A 27,930-nucleotide genomic window follows, 5' to 3' on the forward strand; every position below is an offset into this window, starting at 1 on the left:
TTTAAATATAATTTTAATATAATTTACTTTCTTATTTAAATATTTTATAATGTGTACAGTACTCTTTCCTGTTTATAACAATTGATTATTAAGTAACATCAGTTAATCAGTTTTATTGACTGATAATAACACAAAAGTGCACCATTTTTATATCCATTCATAAAAACAGTTTACGTATAGTCTGATATTGTTTTCATTGATTTCAAAGTACGAATAAAAATATTTATGGCAAATTTGACAAAATTATACATAGTTCGTGTTATTTAAGGTTATCTAAATAACATTAATTGATAGTTTTACTACGGATACGGCCTTACCTAATTTTCTAAGAATTTATATACCACAGTTACAATCGTTATCATAAGTTCAAAAACAAATTTAACCATATAATCCAGGATATTCTACAATCTTTAAAATATATTCATAAGCACGTAATATATACTCTCTATTATTAAAACAAATGAATATATTTTCAAAAAATTATTAGCTAAATATAATATAATTTATTCATATAAATGTACTGTTTGATTCAAAATCTAACAAAATATTAATTAATTATGCGATTTATTTTTTCTATTATCGCATATAAGATTATTTCAACTTTTTATTATATATATATAATACACATGTTTTCAAATAATAAAAATCTGTGACTAATGAAAGAAATGTCAAAGAGCACGTCCATAGTCCAATTTTTAAATGACTCATTCTAATTATTAAAGTCAATAGAAATCAATTAGGCAAAAAAAATATTTATTTTATAAGTATTTTTTTTTTCTTCTTTTACTCATTTAATACTGTTTAGTCATAGATACGAGCTGGGAAACAGATCCTGCTTTCCCATGTAGAACCAATCTATTTGTTAAGAATTACTCATCCCCTTATGAAAGCAAATGATTATAAAATATATATATATATATATTTATTGAATTATACACTTTATTTCGAATAAAATAAGAATATTTTAATCAATTTTATATATTTAACACGTTAAAAAATGCAAGAAAACATATCGAATTCGACGATTTATCGCAAGTTAATAGCATCGCGTGCGAATTTCCTAAATTGTCTCTGCCAGATGACATTCAAATGGTAAAGATACTAAAACTCGAGTATTACTACGCCACCGGAAATAGTTCCAAAATTATAAAGTAAAAATAAACGAAACGATTAAAAATAAATAGTTAAACGCATAAAAAACATTCGTTAACCGTATGTAAAAAATAAAAAAGTTAATCAAACTTTTTAAAAAACGTTTTACAACTAAACATTAGCGTGATATTACGTCAGTGGTGTGTCATTTCCATCCGCGGATAGCGAAAGCCACCATTTTGATGTTAAATATATAAAGTAATTTTTCGAAGAAGTTTCGATTACGGTAGAGAAAGTTTGTTGTAAACTGAGTTAATCTTCGATTGGAGCGGACATCGTTTGGAAGAAATTGAATAAATTTGAGGTTTTATCGGTGCTTAGAAGTGGATCGGTGGATAGAGCAGGATCAGGTGGGGCAGCGACTAGTTCCTGAAAGAACGCAGTCTTATCGTACAGCTGCTGCGAAGTGAGAGAGCCTCTTTATGTCTTTTTCGTAATATTCAGTTCATCGAATCCACCTGGAGAATGGAAGCGATTGCCAAACACGATTTTAATGCCACAGCCGATGATGAACTCAGCTTTAGAAAGGGACAAGTTTTGAAGGTGAATTTGATATACTTTACCATATCATCTCTTCTGATATCAATATCATTTTTCATAAATTCCACCCTTTTTTTTTGCTCTATATTTGTAACATTATGTGGTAAAGAAGTATAGGATTTTATCTTCTATATAGATTATTGTATTCCAATTTTTTGCTAATTTACCCATTTTTTTACTATATTTGTAATATTATATGGTAAAGAAGTATTGTGGAGTTCCGTCTTTTACGGTAGGGTCCCGCTAGTCCGAACCGATCGGGACCGAGCCCGGTTCGGATTAGCCGGATAATTGAAATAATACGGAAGCCGGCGGCGAGACTGGTCCGGTTTATGTAGATCCGACGCCGTCGATGACTTTTGTTTCTGTTTTTGTGTGCGAGTACGGTATAGATCCGACGTTTTAATAGGCTGTTTCGAACGCTCGTTTATTAATTTTGTATGGCATTAATACCAAATACAATTTCTTTTGTTGTCGTGGAGTTCTAAATCTTTTTGTACCGTTAATACCGTATTTAAATTCGACTGGAAAATACAAAACAAAACGTATGTTTTGCCGGCTAAAAAATTTCCTCCCCGCCGACCGAAATGTGTTCGGACTAGCGGGACTCTACTGTATACGGATATTTGTATCCCAGTTTTTCACTAATTTACCCATTTTTTTTTTTTTTTTTACTCCATGTCTCTATATTGTTATTTTATATAGGTTCCTTTATCCTAATTTTTATTGACATCTGTATTTTGTTAATTAAATTTTCTCAGGTTTTTAATATATATCACACTAACCTATAAAGCTATGCACAATTTTTTAATCTATCTCAAACATTTTCGGTCTACCCTAGGACCTTCGGGTGTTCTATTGTAGAAAGTCTCTTCTGGTGCAATTCCATCCTAATCAGTTTCCGATGCGTTCTAATTTCCTTTTGAATTTTTTCTTTTAAATCTTTTAAATAGAACTCTGCTTGAAGAAGGTCCTAGGGTGGACCAAAAATGTTTGCGATGTGTTAAAAAATTCTGCAAAGCTTTATAAGGTTAGTGTGATATATATTTGTCGACGCTTTGTTTACGAGATGGATTTTATTCTCGGATTTTCTCGATGAAATTGACTTTCGTTTAAAAAATGTTTATATTTGTTGTTGCCTATGTTAATAAGCCTGCATAATTATTTTTTAATAGGATTTTATTTTGCTTGTATTGAAAAAAGAATGTAGTAGGGCAGATGTACCAGTTTTGGCCAGAAAACAAATTTAACTTAAAAATATAATCACCACATATTCAAATCTGTCCAATGAAACAAACTTTTATTATTAACTGTTCACACAGTCAACAATAAAAGTTTGTTTCATTTGTGATTATATTTTTAAGTTAAATTTGTTTTCTGGCCAGAACTGGTACTACACTGGTCAAAACTGGTACGTCTACCCTATATCTACTTTCAGGAGTTTTTAACCGAGTAATCATGCTGTATCATAAATTTATCAAAAATTTTAATCTAGTATGATTTTGTAAAAAATTTTTGCTTATCTTGCATTTTAATTGATTTTTGATAAAGAGTGTAAATGTATTAATTTTGTTTCTCAACTAATCTTATACGTTGTTATATTTGAATTGTACGTAGTAAATTTTCAGCTTATCTAGAAAAGAAATTTACGAAACAGCTTATAGAAAATATTTTTACAAATTTAACAGATGATATTTCAAAAACTGCAAAATAAAATTATATATAGTCCAAAATTAGAATTTTTACTTTTGATGACTTCCATATACATCAAAAAGAACATGACAATGTACAGACATCTTTAATAATGCTATTTTAAATGCTTTAATGAAATGCAATCTACACTTAAAATTTTTATTTTTGTTGAAATCATTTCAGTAAAAGTTTTTATAATATAATTTTTTACAAAGATAAATTTATGTTCTTAATCATATGAATCTTTAGTTTATCATTTTAGTTGTGGCATATGTGTGTGTATGTATATATATATATATTCTATAAGTTCAATATAACTAACTATATTCATCATGTAATCTTTCTTAAATATATAAAAGTTTTATCAAATTAATAATCTTAACAGTTTTTATAATGGGAACCGATAAATTTAATAGAAGTAAGAATCTGTCATGAGTATGACCATTATTTCATTATATAGGAAATTAGATATATTGAAAGTTTCTTTCTTTGTTGTAATTATGAACTTGTAAATAGTTTATCAGAAATGGATATTTTATTATCTTAATTATACCTAATCAAGCATTTAAAATAATTGATTATTAGCATTTTAAAATTTCTTTATGAAATTGTACTTTTTATAATAATAAGTCAGATTTAATGATTAAAATCTCGTTCATTTGTATGTTTTCTCTTGGTGCATGGATGACTGCATTATATCACATTTAGATTATTACTTGCGTTACTGATAATCTCTTTTATTCATACTGAAAAAAAAATATCCAATTTTAAATATAATTGTGTTTTTACTGAGTTAAAATAGTTAGATTGATATATTTGCAATTTAAATTCAATACAGAATGGCAAATTAGGAATATGTTAAATTTTCAAATATTCAGATTAATATTTTTAATTCACTTCATGTTTAATGTGAATCAGTTTTACTCTTAAAGTTTTAAAGAATCAGTTTCTTTGCCATTCTTATCAGCTATATTTAGTTACAAAATATTTCTTAGATATCTTTTATAGATAATGAGGAAATTTTGTTTTTGCTTTGTACTGATATGAAAACATTTGTTTCATTCTTTAATATTAAATATGATTACACTATAAATAAAAAAAAGCAAAAGATTTTTTTAATATTAAATCTATCCTTTGAATTGGTGAAATTTGAAACTAAACTTTTGAATATAAGCAGAAATAATTTCTGATATTTTGTTCATATATATTAAACAGTGTAATTTGAAAACTACTTTTTTTTATTATTTTACAGCAATTTTCTATAAATTTCATTAAATATTTTTAATTAATAGTGTAATATGTAAAGATACTGTAACTATCAAGTTCGTCGATTGTATTATATCAGATTTGCCAGATCCATTTTTGTGGTTTACTTTTATAATGCAAAATGATGATAATTAATTTTGTCCTCTTGTTTGTCCAATGTGAAAGAGAAAAAGAAAAAACAATAAAATGAAGAGAGAGAGAAGTTAGGAACAAAAATAACTAAAAAAGTAGCATACATTGTTTTTACTCATTTGAGAATTTTTACCATTTTAATTAAAGAACAACATAAGAATGGATTTATAAATGTAGTTAATTCAGTTTAGATGTTTTGTAACATGTGATAAATTATTCTAAAAACTGTGATCCAGTGGATAGTAATACAGAAATTTGTATGGAGAAGTTCCTCTCTATTGACTTATATAGACTTAGCAGGTTGGTAGACTATTGTAAAAACACAATAGCCAAAGATCACTAACAACAAATTTTGTGCATTGAGTTGCCATATTGGTATGGCAGCTCCTTGCATATGATATGCAAACCAGTAATATACCACAATGCTCAATTTAAAAAAAAAAAGGAAACACTGAACACAAATAAGTATTAAATTTTATTTTTCTTTACCTCAGAGCTATTCATGTAGTGTAATGTTTTAGTCTGACATGCCTGTTTTATGTTTCATCTAATGGTCAACTACTTGCGACTTTTTTTTATACTGTTTATTTTTAAACTTTTATGGTATGGCAATGAGAAGCAGAAGACATAAATGTAAAAAATGCTGCTCTCTGCTCCTTATGGCTACATCTCTGGGCAATAAATCACATAATTGACAAGCTTGGTGGAAAAAGGGTATATTTCACGTTAGGAAATTTTCAAGAAAAAGAATGTTTTATGTTTCAATTCACCAACACTTTAATTATGCAATGTTTTATTAATGTGAGTGTACAAATCAAATAGGACATGCAACTGAACCGTGAAAGTTTTTTAGATGGAATGATGCAAAAATCCAATTTGTTAAAAACTTGCTTTTTGGTATTTTTGTGAGATATGCCATTTTCCCACCAAACCTGTCAATTCTTAATAGTAATAAGAGTAATAATTCTTATGTTGTATGTATATATTATCTCTTATCATTTATGATGCAGTATATGTAATTGGTGATTATTAACTATGCTTTGGAGATTACAGTGTGGTTAATAATCACTTACATATATTGTACTATAATGCACAATACTAAAGGACAATAAATATATACAGCATAAGAATTACTTGCAATACGTTGTGGATAATAGAAAGTTATTCTTGTCATAACTCAGTATAGCTAATATTAAACTTATGAATAGTTCATTTTTGAATATAATTTGCTAAATTAAATATATTTATAAACTAATTAGTTTTAAACTACATTTTGGAATGTTGTTATCAACTGAATATTTAGGTTTAATTATTTTCAGAACAATTTTTTCTGAACATATAATATATTAAATATATAAAATATTATATTGTTAAATATTCAATAGATGACTAAATTTCATTCCATAATGATAAATTTGTTAGATTGTTAATAAGTTTAATTGGATAGATTAAATCAATATTTCATTCAAATCAAGTATAATTACTAAATATGTATATACTCTAATTACATTTCTTTTGTAAACCATTATATTTAGAATTTCATAATATTTTAAATTAAAATTGAAAACAGTTAAATATTACAAGTATTTCTAAGTAAAAATACATTTATAAGTAGCTTATTCTGTTACTTTTATATTCTATTTTTAATTGTATGTGTAAGCTTGAAAGTATTTGTCTATAATTAAGAATTGTAGCAAAATTTAAATGGTCAAAAATACTATGTATATTTCACAGATATCAAGTATGTTTTATGATTTTGAATTGATGATTCAAAAGTTTGATAGAATGCAATTTTTATTTAGTAATAATTTTTTTTTATTGTAAAATGACTTTTTGATCTTTTTACTTGTCTATTTAAAAAATAGTCTTTTTATTTGTAAAATCTACAAGCAAGAATAGATGATTAAACATTTTTCTGTGATGATAATTTTAGTTTATAATTATTATTATTAATTGTCAAATTATCAAATTGAAATTGAAATATTTTTCAATCTTCTGTATTAAATTATATTAAAACCTAGAATCTGTTTTAAGAAAACAGCGTATTATAGACTTAAGCTTATTGCATTAATTATTTACATCTTTTTCTGCCTTTTAAAGTAAAGATTGACAAATATGCATTTCTGCTTTATGCTAAATTATTTTTATAAACATGTAAACTGTAAATGTTCTCTAATTGGCTAATTTGGATGAAATCAATTTTTTTTCAAAATAGTTGAATCATCATATTTATTCTTCCACTATCCTAGAATGAAACTTAAGGAATTCATTTCATAGCTTTTAATATTCAGAATTCTATTTTAAAAGATTTGATATTGCGTTTTTGTTATTTTACTCTGATATGTTCTTTAATGCCATGTAGCAGTATGAAGTTTCAGAAGATATTTTTTCATTCAGTTAAGATTGTCAAAAGAACCTTGATGGGCTTAAGATTTTGAGTTTTAACAGGCTGCCCAAAAGATTCAGATGGATACTTTTCCTTGCTTATATTTTCCATTTCCTCAATTTAAAGCATTTTGTTGAAATCATCTGATATTATTTCACAGATTTTATCAAAAAATATTTTTTAATTTGTGATTTTATTTCTATTAGGTAGTTATTAAATTAGCATATCATTAATTTATAATTTTTGTTTTCTAAATTATTAGAAGTTTTTTAATTTAAATTTTATATTATTATAAGTATTTTAGTAGTAATAACTTTAAAATCTAATAAATGAAAAAAGGTGACGCATAAGTTTCTACCTCATCTTTCTTTCCATCTTCATCCGTAATCTTTTTGAACCATTGACAGAGTGCATAGATTTCATCTTTCTCAGTTTCTGTATCTTATGAATAATTTTTAGATAGGGAATCTGTCAATTTTTTTCTTATCTCCTCAGAACATTTATCATTCCTTCTATTCTTGTGTGTTCATTGAAGCTAGGACATGTTATTTTCTAATTTGAATATGATTTTAATCCTTTTCACTATTGAAGTTATTTTGTTTTATTTTATTCTGTTTGATTTGTATATAATAGTATCAGTAACTTTTTATATAATACTGTTTTAAATGTCAGTAATTTTCTTAATTTTATTACATCAAAGTTCATCCTTCACATCAACTATTGTCAACTATTGTATTCAAAAGTCTTGATTTAGTTAATGAGTATAACTCTCGGTTTTTGTTGTTAATTTAAGAAAACGATCAGGAGATGCTAGACAGACAGATCACTTGTCAGTTTGCTTTTGGGCTCATTGTCAAGAGATACAAAAGTACACAAAAGAAGAAAAAACTGTTACTTAATCTGAACCAATAAAGAAGAGTTTTGTTTTTTCTTAGATATTTATTTTTGCACATAGTTAACCCTTAGCCTGCCGTTTGCCACGCCCCCTTATTTTGTAAAACGGCCAAGGTCAAAATAGGTGAATCAGGCAATATTATTTTAAAAATTCACTAAAAATTAAATTATTATTTTATTCATATGAAAAAAATCACATATATTTATCAATATAGTTAGTTTTAAATATGACATATTTCAATAAAGTTTGTTTGAAACATTTATGAGAAAAAAATAATAATATATGATAACTGACATTCAAACTTGAAAATTTGTTACTATTTGTCAAAATTAACATTGCCTGGTTACTTCATTCTTATTGTCACTGAGCCAATACAACGTAGAATATTGTTCTGTACAATTTGATATAACATTTATGCATGTACGTTTATTCGTTGTGAAATTATCGCACATTATATCAAACATTTGTTTAAAATTTGAACTTTATTCTGCTTTCAACTAATATAATGAACTAATATACTTTATTCATTTTATATCAAACAAGATTATTTATTTTCGTAATAAACATATGATTACCAGTAGCAATAGATGTAACATTTTCGGATATTTTAAATTTAAAAAATAATTAAAAATTAAAAATTAAAAAAATATATAAAATATCAGAACTGAAGGTCATAACTTGAATATTTATGATGCATTAACATATTATAGCTGAATAAACTTATTATAGCATTAATGAACTTATTATAGTAATATTATTGCATAGATATGCTAAAAATAAAATAAAAAATAATCAGAAAATGAAAAATTAAGGAAAAACTATCGATAATTAAAAGTTTTTTTAATCGACAGAACACCACCTGGACAAAAATATGTAAAACAGACGATAAACAAGACGATACCATCAAGTGCTGACATCTGTTGTCGATAAATTTTATAAAAATCGATTTTTAACAGGGTAACGATGAATCGGTACCCTGGCCGTTTTGCGAAACAATTAGGGTAACGATAGATCGGTACCCTGGCCGGGAAAGGGTTAAGATTTGAAGTCTATCAGTTGCCTTAGCCATTCTTCATCTTCCATTGTATTTTGAGTTACTTTTATAGCTTGCTATCTAAAAAGCAAAACTTTTTTCAATTTGGTTTCATTAATAAATATATACTTTTTTCCTTACGAAATAAATTCTTATTTTTAAAAAGTTCTTTAATTTATTGATTAATACTTGTAGCTCTTTATTTTCATCAAATAAATGAATTTTTAAACCAGAAAGATGTTAATTATTAATTCACTACAGTACTGATATTCTTAAGTTGAAATCCTATAATGTCTCATTAAATATAGAATGTCGTCTGCAAAAAATCTTATTCATTATAATTTAATGTTATCTTTTTTCAGCCAAAAAACTATTAGTTTATCAATTTATTTGAAATTTCTTCAATATTTCTATTAATATAACTACCAGTATCAATTTTAGGTAGATTTTGTTCTATACCTAGATCAGTTACATTTTTAGGTATCTTCTATTATACATATAAATAATTAATCTAAAAGTAACTAATTACTATCCATTTTTAATTCTAAACAAATATAATGCTACCTTTCCTCAGATCACTGATTAAATACCATGTGCAGTGAGAAAATTCTAAAAGAAACTCTTTCATATTGGCTCTATTAAAACAGAAACAGTCACTAGGGATATCAAGACACTCTCGTTACCAATTCCTTCTGTTTTTTCATAATTGCTGTGATGTGTTAGTATCTCGCCAACATCACAAAGTTATAAGAAGCTATGTCGTATCTTACAAGAACTTCGTGAATCCAGGCCAAGGTTGATTTCATGCAACCTTTGCCATCATATTCCTTTTTGAGGGACTTACTTACTAAAATCCTTCTATTTCATTCATGATCATAGTGACTGAGTGTTATAATATCAATGAATATGACCAGTTTTATTTTAAATCAAATCCATAATGCCTAAATATTTTCCGTAATGTTATTTCTAACAAGATTTTATTGATATTTTTGTTTGACGTTTTATAACATATGAATAACTAGAGGTAGATGTTAAGCACCATCTCTTAACTGAAGTAGAAACTATATTTTAAGTTTAGAAATTTAGAATAGTCTGGAAGAAATGAATGAGTCCAGAGCGGGAATCGAACCCGCAACCTCCGCTTACTGTGCAGTGCGCTGACCAGTTATGCCACCTGGACCTCCGAGCGAGTCCTTCCTTCCAGACACATTTAAACTTTGGATATAACCATCCAACAGTTAACCAAGGCACTGCCTAGGGACATATTCAATGCCCATGGCCTACTCAACATGGTATGCAGACAGCTGACACATTTACCTGGCATGGTATATATATAAATATATCATCATCTCAATAACCCAATGTTGTCAATAATCAACCAACTAACAGCCAAAATTTGGCTGTTGGTTGGTTAATTATTAATACATTGGGTTACTGAGATGATCTATTTAAAATTGGAACACATCCAAAACAGAAAAACAGAAAGATTCTCTCTACTAGAATTCCACCCGAAGAAGGTCCTAAGGGGACCGAAAATGTTCGTGATAAGTTAAAATTTTGCAAAGATTCATAGGGTTAGTGAGATATAGATCTATTTAAATTTGGTTTTGTTGTGATATTTACATTTTGCTTTTTGAATAGATATAAAATGTAAAATTATATGCCCAATACTTACAATTATTATAGGGACAAACATTCCTTAAAGTACGTAAATCGATTTAGCAAAATAAAAAATTTTATTTTGTAAATTGTGAGATTTTGTGTTAGAATATTCTACTTTGATTATCCTGTCCTTCTTCTATATTTTGTTTTCAGAATAATTCAATTATATTTTGAAAATATTTGCTATTTCCTTATTAACCAGTTCTGTGACATTGGTTAGTCGGCTAGTCACTTGTTTGACCAGGGCTATCAGCTATTGGTTTAAGGCTAGCCAGTTAGCGGTTACATTTTAAAAAATTAATTGCTTGATGAATAGCTTTAGATATCCTAGTTCTGCAAATTAAAATAAAGCTGAAATATGATTTTCAAATGTTGATTTATTTTGAAAAATATTTATTAAATGTAAATATCTAATTATCATCACCTTTTTGAAATTTAATTTTAAGGTATAAAATTTATAACCCCATTGTTCATCCATCAGAACATAAAGATAGGATTTGAATGCCTTTTTCTTTCAGGATATCAAACTACCTTTATAAAATTAACCTGAAAATTTCAAAATGTGTAATTTATAAAATTTTAATCACTTCTTATTTAATATTTTAATCACAAACACACCATATCACTCTAGACATAAAGATGCATCATGTTGTTATTTTTAAATTCTGCAGAAATTACAAGACAGAGTAATAATTTATATATAGTTGTATTTATGTTTATGCTTAGCTAAAGGACACGTGACGGATAGCATTAATTCAATTTATTAGTTTAGACATATGACAGGTTTGAAGAATAATCAAGTTTTCAAAAATCTGAAAAAACAAAATAGAGACTTATTAATTTATTTAAGATACAGCCGTTTCCAGTTTTAAATTTCAGCAGTGAATTTTAAAATTTATTTTTTAAAAAAGAGGATTGCAAAAAGTATTTTATTAGCAAATAGTGTATTAGATAACCTCCTTTATTTGTCAGGAAACAAAAAATATTATTATTTTTTCGTCATTTGATTTCCACATTCGTTTAAAATATATATGTATTAAAAATTTTCAAAATAGACGTAATAATTATCCGAATATCTCATATTCATACTGATCAATAGAAAATTTAAAATGATAATTTATAACACTTGAAATATCTCGTTAAATTTTAAAGTATTTCTTAAAAATGTACTTCACTGAGACTCCATACTATCTTTCGGGATAATCGTAATAATTACATTTAAATAGTTATATATGATATATGTAATACCTATTTAAATTAATTATTCTATTAGTACAAGTAATAATACATGTAACGTGTTAAGTTAGTATATGTAATATGATTTTTTTCCAGAAAAATTTCGTATAATGTAGTTAATATGTATATCAAAGTTATCAAAAATAAAAAAGTCAGTATAATTTTAAAAAATTTTTGATTTCTGTAAAATTGTCATCCAAACATTATTACTGACTGAAATTTTGAACAAATTATTTAAAAATAGATAAGGTTTTTTGATTATTGTGATGTTTTTATTTCTGTTCATTATTATAATTATTTACATAATTTTGTACTGTGTATATTAATGTAAAATTTGTTGTTAGGTTTTGAATATGGAAGATGATATGAACTGGTATAGAGCAGAATTAGATGGAAGAGAAGGTTTAATCCCAAGTAATTACATAGAAATGAAGAAACATGAGTAAGTTTCTTATAATACTAAATGGTCTTTGTAGCAACAGCTAAAAAATTGATATAATCCAAATATTCCTTTGTTTTTTTAATGTATTAATATAATGAAAATCTAAAAAATTTAAAAACTAAAATCATAGTGATATGAAAATTTGTCTGGAAAATAATTTCCAGATAAATTTTTTTTGTTTTTCAAATATTGAATAATTCATAAAGAAGCAGGAACAGAATTTGTAAAATTTTTATATATAAAATATGATGGCTGAATTCAAATTTATCAGATTTTAATTTAGAAATTATTTTAATGTTTTTTTTAATATGAAAAATGAAGTTTGCTATCATATTCAATAATGGTTATAATCTTAATAATGGAATGTTCAAGTCATTTATCCACAATCAACTTTTGTCTTTTTTTTTTCTCATTATATAAAGTATTTAAAAATGATAAATCACAAAGTGATATAATGATGCAGGTAATATCTGATGTAAATAAAACAATTTCTTTGATGTATAACTTCTTTCAAAATAATGTATTACTTTTTTCTACGGTAAAGAAAAATCTATTTACTTTATTTAAACCGAGAATGTGATTGCAAAAAAATTAATCTTTATAATTCATGTTTGTAGATTTCAAAATATATAATTGAAAAATTAGTATTTTATTTCAGATTTTAAAAATTGCAGATAGATAGAATTATACTTACTGTCAGTACTAAAACTTATAGTAGTTTTTATTTTAATAATAATAATAATAATAACTCTCCCATGGTCACCACCTGGTCGTGGTGGGAGAGCCCAGTAATTTTACTGATCCATAGGGCAATGCAGGCTGGAGCACAAGCTCCTGGTAGGGACACCCATGCCAGTAAGGTCTATGGGGAAAAATGAAGCTAAGAGTGACCACACACCCACATTCTGCGGAGATATGTATCATGGTAGTAACCAGATCTAAATGTGATACCGGCTCGGACGTCGCCCGGGTTAACAAGGTCCGCGTTCGTGAGTTAGGCAGAGGCTCACGTTCGAAAAATAGGCCACAGTCTCCCTTGGTTACCGGTGGCGAAAGCAGCACCGGCCCAAGCATGGCTACTGCAATGCCCTCAACAGATGTGAGGAACCAACCTAACCTTGGTGTTTCTGTGGCAATGCATCCACAGACCACAAAGGCTGGAAAACCATGCCAACGGATGAAATGGACGGTAGAAATGAATGAGTTTATCATCCGTACTTACTACACGATCACAAAACTCGAAACAAACATGACAGCATACAGACAACAACTACACCTTAGATTCACACAACAGTATCCTCATCTCACTGTCACCGAACAAAGGGTTGTTGATCAAGAAAGAACAATTATACACAACAACCTTATTCCACAAACAATACTTGAACTTATCAAACAACAGGTTGCTGATCAAATACATCAACAGACAGAAACATCTAACATTAATGAAGATCATGTAACCTGTCAGGATAATCCAGGAACAAGCATTGATGATAACACACATACAACAATTACCACTAATGATACTACAGACACAGAAAACACAATTCTATCACAAACCTGCCTGGCAGAGAAGAATAGAAACACAAATAAATGACATTAGACAGCAATTAGGCAGGATGACACAATACACTAAAAACAACATAACACCTAAATTAAGGAAACAGCTCAAAAACATTTTCAAGAAAATAAAAACACACACAAAACATGAACGTCACAACACACACATTACAGAATACATTGATACACTAAAACAAAAACTTGCTGCCAAAGCACGTAGACTCAAACGATTCAAAACATGTACACTACGAAAACAACAAAATAAATTATTTACAAACAATGAAAAACTCTTTTACAGACAAATTAATAACAAAGCAAACACTGATACACAGCACAGTGGCACACCAACAGAAGAAGAACTCAGAACATATTGGTCTTCTCTTTGGTCCAGTGCTGTCATGCACAATGCTGAAGCAGGCTGGATCGAGGAGGAGAACAGAAACTTACACAACATACCAACTATGCCCTGTGTTGAAATAAGCATACATGATTTCCAATACACTGTTAACAGAACACACAACTGGAAGACACCTGGTGTAGACAACATTCACAATTTCTGGTACAAAAAGTTTACATCCCTGCACCAGGAACTAGCTAAACATCTAACACCCATCATCATCAATCCACAAGACATGCCAAATTTTCTTACTCAGGGCATCACCTACATGAAACCTAAAAACAACAATACCACAGACTCCACACAATACAGACCAATTACATGTCTTCCAACACTCTACAAATTATTGACATCCTGTATCGCAAACAAAATATACAAACATGTTGAAGAACACGACATTCTAACAGAACAACAAAAAGGTTGTCGTAGAAATCACAAGGGATGCAAAGAACAGTTACTCATAGATTCAGTCATTCTACGGCAAGCACACAAACAACACAGAAACATACACATGGCATATATAGACTACAGAAAAGCATTCGACAGTGTTCCACACAGTTGGCTGCTACATATTCTACACATGTACAAAATACATCCATCACTCATTACATTCTTTCAAAACGCTATGCAGCACTGGAGAACAACACTACATGTCAGGGTTCATAACACTTCCATACAAACAAACCAAATTTTTATTAGGCAAGGAATTTTTCAAGGAGATTCCTTGAGTCCTCTCTGGTTCTGCCTAGCCTTGAATCCATTATCCAACATGTTAAACAACACACAATATGGCTACAATATCAGGCATGAAAAAACAACACAGTTTACACTGTCACATCTCATGTACATGGATGGCATAAAACTTTATGCATCCACACAAAAACAACTTCATCAACTCCTACAAATCACACATTCATACACCAAGGACATACAAATGGAATTTGGCCTAGATAAATGCAAAACAATTCACATAGAAAAAGGAATCCTGAAGAAAGAAGATTTTGCACTTGGAAATGGAGACGTTATTGAATCCATGGAAGAGGGCGAGTTCTACAAGTATTTAGGATTCCAACAGGCCAAACTAACAGAACATGCACAAATAAAGCAAAGATTAATTAAAGAATACCAAAGTAGGTTAAATGCTATTCTCAGAACACAGTTAAATGCAAAACATACAGTTAAAGCAATAAACACATATGTCATTCCAGTACTCACATATTCTTTTGGAGTTATACATTGGACTCACACAGATCTTGAGCAACTCCAAAGGAAAACAAGAACTACACTTACTAAGCATAAACAACATCATCCTAAATCCGCCACAGAAAGATTAACCCTTCCACGTAAAGATGGCGGACGTGGCCTGATTGACATAGTTAACCTTCACTACAAACAAATACAGTCACTGCGAGAGTTTTTCTACAAAAAACAAGAAACATCACAATTACATAAAGCAGTAACTCTAGCAGACTCGAATAACGCACCATTAAACTTAGTCACATCATATGGACACAACACAACATATAAAAAGCATAGACACCATTAAGCATTCGTGGGCTCGAAAGGCACTCCATGGCAGGCATCCTTACGATCTGGCCCATGATTTTGTTGACAAAACTGCGTCAAACAGCTGGTTAGCTCGGGGATGCCTCTTTGGGGAGACGGAAGGATTCATGATTGCCATACAGGATCAGGTCATAAATACTAAAAACTACAGAAAACACATACTCAAAGATGCAACACTCACAAATGACACATGCAGAAAATGTCACATCATGCCAGAAACTATACAACACATCACCTCTGGTTGCAAGCTCTTGGCACAGACAGATTATTTACACAGACATAATCAAGTAGCAAATATAATACACCAAGAGCTTGCAAAGAAACACAAATTAGTAGACATCCACGAACCATATTACAAATACATTCCACAGACAGTATTGGAAAACAGCACGCACAAAATGTACTATGACAGAGCCATAATCACAGATAAAACAACTTACCACAACAGACCAGACATCACACTCATTGACAAACACAATAAAATCACATACATTATAGACATATACATTCCAAACACTCACAATATACAAAATGCATGCACTGAAAAAATTAGCAAGTTTACAGAACTCGCCCAGGAAATAAGGCATCGTATGGAGTTCTCTCCTCTACAGGTGTCATACCACACACACTACACAAAAGCCTGGGCACATTACAAATGAATAGAAACACATACATCACACTACAGAAGGCCACTATATTGAATACATGTCATATTGTGAGAAAATTCCTGAATACAGACACACACACTGATACACTTCTTTAATTTCTGTTTTGGTTACTATGCCTTGACTTTGGTCCGGCTCGGTTAACAGCCACCGGTGTTAACCGAGTATATCTCACTTAACCCAACATAATAATAATAATAATAAAGTTTCCTTTATAAGAGACTTAACTACATTTATTTGATGCCAAGATTTCCTTAATCATAATAATTAGTCCAGTTTTTTCCAACTAGGAAATTTTTTATCTATAATCAAAATTGTTTTCTTCTTCCTTCTATTGTTTCTTGTTCAAGTCAGCAAGTAAATTCCTTGTCTTGTCAAAATGTTGATTGATTTCTCTTTGGAGAATAGTTGCAACAGTTGACTTGATCAATCTGTTATTTTCTTTCCTATTCAATATTGATCATTCTGTTACTGTATTTATTCAATAAAACATAGAAAAAAATTTGTTCATATTCTTGTCTCATCATCAATTGTACAAATTTTATTAAACTAAACCAAAATTTATTTTGTGGAGTTAAGGTTGAGACAGTCAATAACAGCTAGAGCTAAATATTACTCAGCTACTCAACAAAATGACATAAAGAAAATTACTGAAACTTTGACTTTAATTCCAGCTATTTTTGGATAATTTTCAAACAAATGTCACTAGGAAAAACATGGCTAGTTAATAAATCTTTTTAAGTATTTGGTATTTTCTTATGGTTGTAACAATATTTTTGTGTGTATATATATTAGTTTATATATATAATATAGAATATAAATGAAATATAAATAAACAAAATAATATAAAATATAATGAATAAATATTTATTTTGTTTATATTCTTTTATTTTATTATGTTAATTGTTAAATTTTGAAAATTATTAAACTTTGGTTTATTTAATTTTCTAATTAAATAATTACTTTACTCTTTACTGATTTTAAAAGATGCAGAATAATAAAAATATTAAACAATTGATTATCAAAAGGATTCTAAATATTTAAATATATTAATATTTTGTATCATTGGAATGTTATACTGATTATTGAAATTTCCCCCCCTCTCATTTAAATGAATTTTATAAGAGGAAAATATTATTTATGGCAAGATATTGAAATTTAATATTACCTTGAAATAGAAAAATGACATAAACAACAAAATTACATTCTTAATTATAAATAAATTTATTTATATTTTATAATTTGATGACAAGATTGCCTTTTTTCTATATAATATGGTACGATGGTAATGATATATGTTTAGAGCTCTGTGTAGAATTAACTATTGGGCTAATCACCAAATTTGATATATATATTTTCCTAAGTATGTGGTTTTGTTTTTGAGAAAAAATTTTACTTTGAAATCTCACAGCAAAATTTGGCACTTATGTCTTTTTAATATGCATATTAAATATGTTTTCTAACAAATTTCAGATGCGAAGAACACTCCTTTTATAATTCTTCAGTAAGTTAACAGTCACTTTATCATGTTACTCACTTAATAAGTAAACAATTACAGTCATCAGCTTAGATGTATAAGCTTTAGTGCAATGATAAATTTTGCATGAGAGAGTGATTAGCCAATCATTTCCAATGTTTTAGCTGTCACAGTCATTGGATTTGCATTCTTGTGACTTTTGATTATGGGGCTTCTTTGAATAGTATTGTTTATAAGTTATTGCACTTTGTTTCTAAACTCTTGAAATTCATGAGAAAACTAATGTAATAGGCACATTAAGGGGAGCAGTGCCAAATTTTGCTATAGCAACTGAATTTTGAAGTAAAATTTTTTTTCTCAAATTAAAACTGCTTATTCAGGACAGTTTGTATACCAAATTTAGTTGAGATGTGCCCAATAATTGTGTCTACTGAGCACTTTGAACACCTACTGGTTTAATTATGATCACCCTGTATAACTTGTATACACGTTTTCATATGCAATCAATAAATTTAATAAATGAAAATATTTTTATGTCTATTAAAATTACAAAATTCTTAAAGAAGAAAGATTTGTTAAGAAATTCTATTTAAATTTAAATCAGTTACAATAACTATTTGATGTTTGTTGATAAAAATCACACATTTTTCAGCATGATGTGTGACAAAGGAAGCAGACAGTCAATGCTTAAAATAGTGGGGTTTTTCTCTGACAAAGCACATTTCATATTAGTGGCAGAGTAATTATACATAACACTATCATTTTGAGTACTGAAAATCGACATTCATACAAACTTGAACAAGTAAGTCTGAAATTCAATGTATAGTGTAGTTGTAACAAAGTGTATTGGCTGTTCTTTTTCATATAGGACACTATACATACATTTACATTTACCAATGGATTAGAAGGCCTCCACCAATGGGTATAGCCTTGGAAAAGGAAATATGAAGGGTTATAGCAGAAGTGAGAACACTATACATACCTGGATATCATGCAGTAGTACCTTAATCTACAACTGCTGCAAGAGGGGAGTTGCACAGCATCTTCCAGCAAGATGCTGTGCTCTGTCACATTGTGCTGTTGGAGTGCAAGAGTTTTAAATGCCACATTCAATGACCAACAGTATGGCAGTGGTGGCTCCAGAAGTGCAGAATATTTTTAGGACTCAAAATTTCTCTGAAAATTATTTCACACTAGCTCACAAAATAAAACAACAGTTTATGAATCGGTTAATCGTTATTACTACAAAGTTTGGAAAATTCAAATTCAATCAAGCAAATAATTAAGTAGACATACTGTATAATTTGCTGTGCAACACTAAACTTTACATTAATGTAAAAACTTCTTAAATTAAAAAAATGCTTTAATTTAAGCACCTATCTTAGGATAGCATACAATTATAAACTTGACGTAATATCTTGATCAATTTTATTTCTATTAAAGTTCTCATCAATACCAGGAATGACCTATTTTTAGCATGGAGTACTAATTAACAGATTTTTTTTGAAATGCAAAATTATGACAATCATAGTTGTACAATTTTCTTGTAAAAATGATCTTTTTGCAAAAACTTTGTTTATTCCTTAGTCAGTCAAAAACTCAATAGTAATAATGAAAACTTTTAAATGTTTTTTGTAAATGCAACCATATTTTTATGTTTTAAAATATATTTCAACATTACCATCATTTTATAAACATATCAATCAAGACAATTCAGAAAATTTTTTTTAACTGCAGTTTATTAATTTGCAAATTCATATGCCAGGGAACAAGTGATTATTTCTTTTTAATTCAAGCTGACACAAAATTTTACCCATTAAATAGCAGAGTCTGGAAATAAAAACTGATTTTGTTTTTTAATGCCCTGTTTGTTGTTTGTAAAATTTGAAACTGTGGTTCAAGAACCAAGCTTACTTGTCCCTACTGCATGCACATAACAGGATAAATAGGCAGCAATATAATGAGTGACTGAACTGATTAAAAACAAATAAAATGTTTCAGTTTCTCTTTTAAAACACGAACTCTGTATTTTGGTTAATTTTCCCAATTAATATCTAAAGGCATAACTCTGATGCTATTCTGTTTTTTGCTGCTATTGTTGCAATATTATTTTTTAAACTGCAAATTTTGTCCAAATCTTGTTTTCGTGAACATATTCTGCATCTCCTAGTGGGCCCATCCTGTGGTCTGCAAATTTGATATTTGACACTCCAGACTTTTTTATATGGGACTGTGTGGAATCAACAGTACATAACATTTAGTAATCTCTAATTGCAATACTTTATTTGCTAAAAATATTTAATTTTATGAAATCCCAAATGGATCATTTTGTATATTGGAATAAAGTTTAAGAATGATACTTTCAGTGTTATCCATCCCTTTTATAATTTTAACATTCAAAAGAATTTTTTTTAACATTTTATAAAACATTATACATTTTTAAAAACATCCATTTTTTTTTATCTCTTTTTTTTTCTTGTAGATTTAAATTTTAATAACCTGAGATTCAGTTTTCAATGACAAAATTTATCATTTATTAGTAATAATGATGACTGTTTATAATAATTGTACTATACCTACCCGTTATGAGATTGAATAAAAATCATTCATGAACAATCCAAATTTATAAATAAATTTAATAGATTGTTGCTGATTGAAAAATTTAGACTAAATTTTCTAGTCAGTTAACAGTACAATTGTTCCCCAATTAATTCAATTTAATGAACAGGTGTTCATTATTGCTGAAAGTCCATTAAATCAAATGCATTTTAAAAACATACATTGTTAAGCTCATTGTTAATACAATAAATATATAAAAATATTGTAACGGACATTGAGTAATATATACTGCTAGTAACGTCTGTTAGAAACATAAAACAGAATTTGGTTTCTGTCATAAATTTAATTTTTAATTGTATAATTTTTTTGGCATGTTTAATGTAACTGGTGTGTTTTCATTACTTAATGCTGAGCTCGTTGACTCAACTTTTTAACATGTTCTATTCATGAATAAAAAAGTTCTAAATTTTTCCTTTAGGATAAATTTGTTATCCTTTTAAAAATAGGGTTTGTTAAATCTGGACTTTTGTGATTTATTATAATTCAGTAAATTTTGCTGTTTGAATTAATAATAACTGAATAAGTTTTTACTGAATTTATTTACTGCAAAATATTAAATAGGTTTTATGTTTCTATTATTTTCAGTTGGTATTATGGCAGGATTACAAGAGCTGATGGTGAAAAACTTCTTGCAAATAAACACGAAGGTGCTTTTCTGATACGTATCAGTGAAAGTTCACCTGGAGATTTTTCTCTATCTGTGAAGTAAGTTAAAATATTTTCAGTTGCGAACTCTATAAAAACAAATGTTTGATTATTGAAAAATAAATTTTAACATTTTATTAAAAAGTTTCAATAACCTTCAACAGTCAAACCTTTCATAAAAATATAATAAAATATTTCAAGGTACTGATATTAATTTCCATCTGAATTTTAGTTAACTTCTTATTTTTGTGACATACTTGGTTTTTTTGCAGATGTGGTGATGGTGTCCAGCATTTCAAGGTGCTCAGAGATACCCAAGGAAAGTTTTTCCTTTGGGTAGTGAAATTTAATTCTTTGAACGAGCTTGTTGAATATCATCGTTCTGCTTCAGTTAGTCGTTCACAGGATATAAAGTTGAAAGATATGCAACCCGAAGAGGTATGTTTGTAGTGATAAACTAAATTATAAAAACTAAAAATTTAAATATTCAGTTCAGGATTATATTTGATGCATTAAAAATAAACATTGCTCTAAGTGTCAAATTTTGGGTTTTAAGTGGTTTTATATTGGAAAATAGTACATTTTTCTGTCAAAAATTATAAGATGTAAATAATCTTGAATGAGTACAAAGATTTTTTTTGAAATTTGTTTAAAAAATATGCTGGAAATGTTTAAGATAGGAGAATTAAATAGTTGACCATTCAAGCAAAGAGATTACACAAATATGCATATAAACAACAAACTTTGAATATGACACATTTATTGGTTTATGGAGAAGTGATATTCAATGTTCTCCCCAGGCACCTTGCCCAGATGATTTTTATAGTCTCTAACTGATAAACTTTGAGAAGTATACATATATTACTCATTTAAGCAATAAAGGTGTGACTTGACTCTATCATATTCCAAATAAGCAAGGTCTTATCTCAATTTTTAATGTTAAAAAGACAAAGTATATATTATTTTATAAAACCAGTTGTATAAACAAAATAGCAATAATTACAAAATGTCTCCCTCTCCATTCCTTTCTTCCACACTCTACCTTCCAAGAACTCTTCTTTCCACATTCTTCTTCCCAACATGACCATTTAAATCACCCCCACAAATTAACCTCTCATTCACAGGAACACACATTATCATTGGTTAAAATCTGTTCAAAGTTTGTCTTCTCTTCTTCTCTGCTACCTGGCTGAGGAGCATACACATACACAATTGTAATGAAAATTCCACCAACGTCCAACTTAGAGTTATAAGCGTTATCGCACCTTCGTTTAACCTCGCAGACTCTGTCTTTTAGAACTTTATCAACTGTGATACCAACTCCATTCCTTCCTCTCTCATTTGCTTCACTCACAAACAGCTTGTATCCTTCACCAAGTTTTTTAGCTTTATTTTCTTTTCATCTTGTCTCTTGCAGGGACAAAATGTTCTCTCTCCTTCTTTGCATAAGATCAACCAACTCTCTACTCTTCCCATTCAATGTTTAAGGTATATTCTTATACTTGTCTTCTTCTTCCTTCTCCTCTCTTTCTGGACTAAGTTCTTTAGCCGAGCCTGTCCTTGGTTCGGTAGCCCAAGCTCATTTGACACAGTTTTTGGGTTGCATGATCGTGCATCACTTGGGAGAGACACCCTAACACAGTTGTAACTTACTTGTAGCCTAGCAGACATTCCATGTAGTTTTGGCATAGGTTTTATGGTCGGATGCCAACCCTATTTGTTATAGAGCTAAATATAATTTGCTTTACTATATTCAAACCATGGCAGTTATCAAACTCCATTCATTTGAATTCAAATTTGAACGAATGGAATTCGATACTATTGCACAGAATAGAAATGTTTTGTATTTCGTGCAAGGCATTCACATAAATAATCTTGTTCTGCCTTGAACAAGGTTATTTGTGATGGGCTCATCAGGCAGTTTGTATTGATCACCAGGCAAAAAAATTCTGGGGAGAACACCATGGATGCAGAATACATCCAATTGCAGTTTGGAGAAAATTAAAGTGGTCCCAGAGAAATTTGCGACAATAATCACAAAAATAGAATAGCATCTCAGATCTGCAAATTATACAGTAGGCCTATTTAAAATTGTCTGGAAAATTCAAACTATATAGTAGTAATTATCAATTGGCTTGTAAGTTTTTCTTATTATGTGTGCAATAATTTTTAGGGAGATTTTAAGTCCTGAAAATATTCTGCATCCCTGGAGAATACCGATACATAATAATATAATATAGACATCAGTGATCAGTTCCATTAGAGTATCAAACTGCTGTATAAGAAATTTCAGAATTGGTTAATTTTATCATCTAAGTTCACATCAATAGTTAATCACTGAAGTGAAATATCTAATAAAAGAAATTTAATTATTTATATTATCATCATTTACAGAAATATTATTTTAATTTTATGTAGAAACGTTCTTATGCACACAAATTATAATCTATTATGTTCTCACTGAAGTTCTTGAAAAATTTTGTCAAACTTTGCTAAGCAGCTTTAATATACTAAACAGTTTGTACTCATCACGAAAAGAATGTGTAGATGCAATCTTTAAATAATCAAAAATGTATTATGCTTTTATCTTACAAGTAAATTACAATACAAAGTAATTTTTAGGCATTTAGATGTTTTTAGGTAATACACTAAATTATAAAAATCTTAATTTGTATTGTGTAATGAATTTAAAATAGCAAAGAATAAGTTTGTTTATATCATTTTATTTCAGTTTTTGGTGCAAGCTATGTATGACTTCCAGCCACAAGAACCGGGAGAACTGGAATTCCGTCGTGGTGACATTATTACCGTACTCGATAGATCGGACCAAAATTGGTGGGAAGGCGAAATCGGATCAAAGAGAGGTTATTTTCCTGCAACCTATGTTGTTCCATACCATACATAAATAACATCAAGGATTGAACTGTATATATTTCAGAGATTTACACTCAAATAATTTGGCAGATGTTCAAACAGCTTAACTATTTGTTTTGTACTGCCAACAGTGAACATTGTTTTGGGTGCTTTCTTTTCCTTTATCATTTTAATAAATTTTGGCAAATGTTAATATGTTATCCAAAGAAATGCAATATTCTTTGTGAATAGAATCTCTGGATTGTTGAAATTGACAGTTTGGTATTTGTCCCAAACAAACAGCTGAAAACACACAAAATCATGAGCTCTCTACATTGTTTTGGCAAATTTTTTTTTTAATTATCTTGTAATCTTATCAGGTGCTATATGTTGTTCTGTCAAATGCATGATAATATGCCATTTTAGCAATTAGTTTATCAGTATTTACAGAACATTTAATTATGATAAATTAGATTGATACTATAATCTCATGTATGTTACTCAGTGTAAGCCTTTGGTGTTCATTATATGTATTGGTTGTCCAGAGAATGTTTTGCCACGATTAAATTCTTCCCTTATTGCAGCGAACAAAAAGTTTTACATTTTTATGACGAAACAATGCGAACATGTTCACTGCAAACATGTTAATTAAAACACATGTATTATATATATATATATAGGCATTTCAATAGATGAATTTGGTGCTTACTGTAAATTTTAATTATTCTTTTTAATAATTGCTCATAATTATAAATCTTATTTAATGTTTGTTATTCTTTAATTATGTAAATTTTTAAAACTAGTTTTGAAGGCACTACTTATATTGTAGCATTTGAAATTCACATTTTGATAAGTCACAACTTTGTAATATCACACTTCCAGTTGTATAATGTGTAAATTATAGTGCATTAATTCAATTTTTCAAGTAAATGCATTACTTTTTTAATTATAATCTCTTGTAACGTTGTGACTAAAGTCAGTTTAAGAGATTTGATTTGATATATTTTCATTTTACTCGAACTTATAATTATTATTATTTTGCAAGTGTTTGAATTTTATTAAATACACAACGTATGGTCGTTCCTATGATAAAACTATCAAAGTAATAATTTGAAATACATTTCGATCATGGTGGTAATTATTGGCTTACAATTTAATTAGTGCCATACACTATAAATACACATTGTTTACATGACATAATTGATGCTTCACAACAACAATTTTGTTACTCGATAACAAATAATTTTTTTTTTGTTTTTTAGAATAATGTTGATTTATATATTGGCTAATCAATTTTTACAATTTTGATTTAAATTTTGGAAATATTTAACGGAACCGGTCTTCGTCGACATGCGTTTCAGCTTCCGTTCCAGTTCGGACATCATACAATTATCGTAAGTCTCCTCTTTTTTGAAGAATCTTGTGCAGAAACCTGACAGTGAGGGGTTCTGTTGCATGAAGTTCATATGCTGGTTATACCTTCCAATATATTTCATTTTTTATTGAATATGTAAATTTCAATAAGAAATGCATTCATTTTTACTGTACTTAGTACAATCATTGCACCATTTCTCGAGAGAGATATTCAACGATGTTACATAGCAAGTATTGTTTTCATACATGCAATCTCCTACCTACGAACGAAAATCGTTTAGCGTCGGTCAAGATTCTTGCTAAAATTGGAGACGTTTACTTCCGAAAATGAGGAAACCAGTATATACTTTTGTGTCAGTTTCATTTAAAGGCTTCAATTAATTTGCATTGTGAAACTCAACAAGTCAGTTTGTAATAAATTTATAAACTTTTCCTTTTGACAGGGAAAGTTTTTCCAGTTTGTGCTTATTGTGGTAAAATTAATTATATCAATTTCAAGTCTTAGGGATTTATTATGTACAATTGTAATATAAACTAATAAATTTTAGTTGATTTTTCTTCGTGAAAACTTGTCACTTTTTTTTTTTAACATAGTAGAGAGATTCTAATTGATTGGGTACATTAGTAAATCACATAGAACATATAAATCCGTCTCTGATGGTAAAGTTTAAATTGTTGCAAATTTGAATTTTTGATACAGATGTGCTAAAAGTTGATAAACACAAGTTGTTTTGGGCTTTGGAATATCCTCCCCAGAAAAAAAATTCAACAAACATTTTAATGTGTTTGTTGGAATGTCATCTTATGATCAGTTGCTTATGGCAGATCTGATCAATGAAAAATTTGAGTATTTATTGAAATTTTATGATGATTTAATAGATAGATATTTTCTTCCTGTGATCATACTAACATTTTTTTAACTGCTAAAAATGTAGATTCAGTTCTGATATAAATTTTATTACAGTTATGCCTAAAAGTTTTCTTCAACAAATTAATCACCACCTCTAATAAATTTATTGGTGGTGTGAAATTTGACAAATATCCTTTAATATAATAGCATGGATTTCACTAGAGTACATTTTTAGAGTAATAATTTATAAATTTCAATTATAACTTTATCAACTAGTTATAAAATGTTTTTTTTCCCCTATAAAAATAACCATATCACACACAGATTAATATTAAATTTTATCTTACCATCAGAGAAATCTTTAAGAATATACAAGTAGCAACTGTGCCGAAATCTAAAAACAGAACGTAAACACCAAAATTTGAGAAATTGGATAACAACACAAATTAATGTCAAAAATTCTCCGATAGCTTTACAAGAGTTGATTTCAAAAAAAAAAAATGACGACAAATTAAGTGAATCGTTAAAAAACAAAAAGTGATTGGTCATTTAATAAAAATTTCACTAATTAATCTTGTCTCCACCATGTGGTACAAAATTTTCAAATTGATTTGGAAAGATGTCAGTATAAGAAATGCAAGTTAACTTGAATTAAATTGAAAATTAACAGAAAGCAATGATGGTCCCCGTAAAACGTTTTAAAATCTTTCACGTTAAGCATAGAAAGAAAAATCTGTTAGCAAATGTGAACTGGTACACTTAAACATCTATCCAGGAGCGAATAAGATCTTTCCAGCATTGCACAAGTGCACACGCATCCTTGTTCCAGTGCTAAAATAACCAAAGGGAATCAATTTAAGAAGATTTAGCGTAAATACAATAATCTCTGGCTGTAAAGGATAAAGACATCTTTGCAGAAATAATACAAAAAGGTGAGTTTTATTTTGTTAGTATGCTGAAAGAATAAGACTACCTTCAGTGGTTCCCAAAGTGGATGCTACTGCCCCCTGTGGGCAGTGAGTAAATCTAGAGGGTGAAAAGAAGGGGATGCTGGAGGCAGGGTACTAAACAGAGACCATAGGCAAAGGTTGGATCACCGACAGCCTTTCCCTTTCCTCTGTTAAACGGGTAAGAAACATTGGTTTAATGGTTTCCAGATGTTGAGAACAATTTACGGTAAGCACACGAAGTGAGGTTCATAGAAAAGTTTTCCTAAGAATATTTCCAAGCCTTTCTCACACATGGGAAAATGGGTTAGGAGGAGTTGGGTATAACTTTAAGAAACAAAGGGGGTGATGGATCAAAAAAGTTTGGGAATCACTGATGTAGATGGTCAAGTATGACATTATGGCTGGCACTTAATTCTCCTGGTGTCATCAATTCATAGGACTCGTTTCTCTCCAATTTATGCTGTAGGGTATGTATGCATCGTCTACGATTTTAGGTGAACCCACGAAAAATTAGAGGGTCGAGTCCGAAATGCAGTGACCG

The 27,930-nt window shown here is 28.9% G+C and overlaps 2 protein-coding genes across 2 annotated transcripts in view; one reads left to right on the forward strand and one right to left on the reverse strand.

The window, feature by feature from the left end:
* Nucleotides 1–14,192, reverse strand: part of scny (scrawny) — a 357,320-nt gene extending 343,128 nt beyond the window's left edge. Inside the window, exon 1 of the mRNA XM_067262464.1 lies at nucleotides 14,181–14,192. The gene's annotated coding sequence lies outside the window, so the exon portion shown is untranslated. The remainder of the gene's footprint in view (nucleotides 1–14,180) is intronic.
* On the forward strand, nucleotides 1,303–26,157 carry drk (growth factor receptor-bound protein 2 drk). The gene is made up of 5 exons (XM_067262470.1): nucleotides 1,303–1,695; nucleotides 12,339–12,436; nucleotides 21,303–21,422; nucleotides 21,635–21,800; nucleotides 24,094–26,157. The coding sequence occupies exons 1-5, from the start codon at nucleotides 1,618–1,620 to the stop codon at nucleotides 24,265–24,267; spliced, it is 636 nt and encodes a 211-aa protein (XP_067118571.1). The 5' UTR covers nucleotides 1,303–1,617; the 3' UTR covers nucleotides 24,268–26,157.
* Nucleotides 26,158–27,930: the final 1,773 nt, after the last annotated feature.

This window comes from Centruroides vittatus, unplaced genomic scaffold, assembly GCF_030686945.1.
Source record: "Centruroides vittatus isolate TY-2023 unplaced genomic scaffold, ASM3068694v2 contig_1477, whole genome shotgun sequence".
NCBI lineage: Eukaryota > Metazoa > Arthropoda > Arachnida > Scorpiones > Buthidae > Centruroides > Centruroides vittatus.

Bases quoted from the DNA above. Each gene is read 5' to 3' on its own strand.
- drk (XM_067262470.1), top strand. From the start codon at position 1,618: ATGGAAGCGATTGCCAAACACGATTTTAATGCCACAGCCGATGATGAA. The intron at 12,437-21,302 runs GTAAGTTTCTTA...TATTATTTTCAG, and splicing joins ATAGAAATGAAGAAACATGA to TTGGTATTATGGCAGGATTA. The intron at 21,423-21,634 runs GTAAGTTAAAAT...GTTTTTTTGCAG, and splicing joins GATTTTTCTCTATCTGTGAA to ATGTGGTGATGGTGTCCAGC.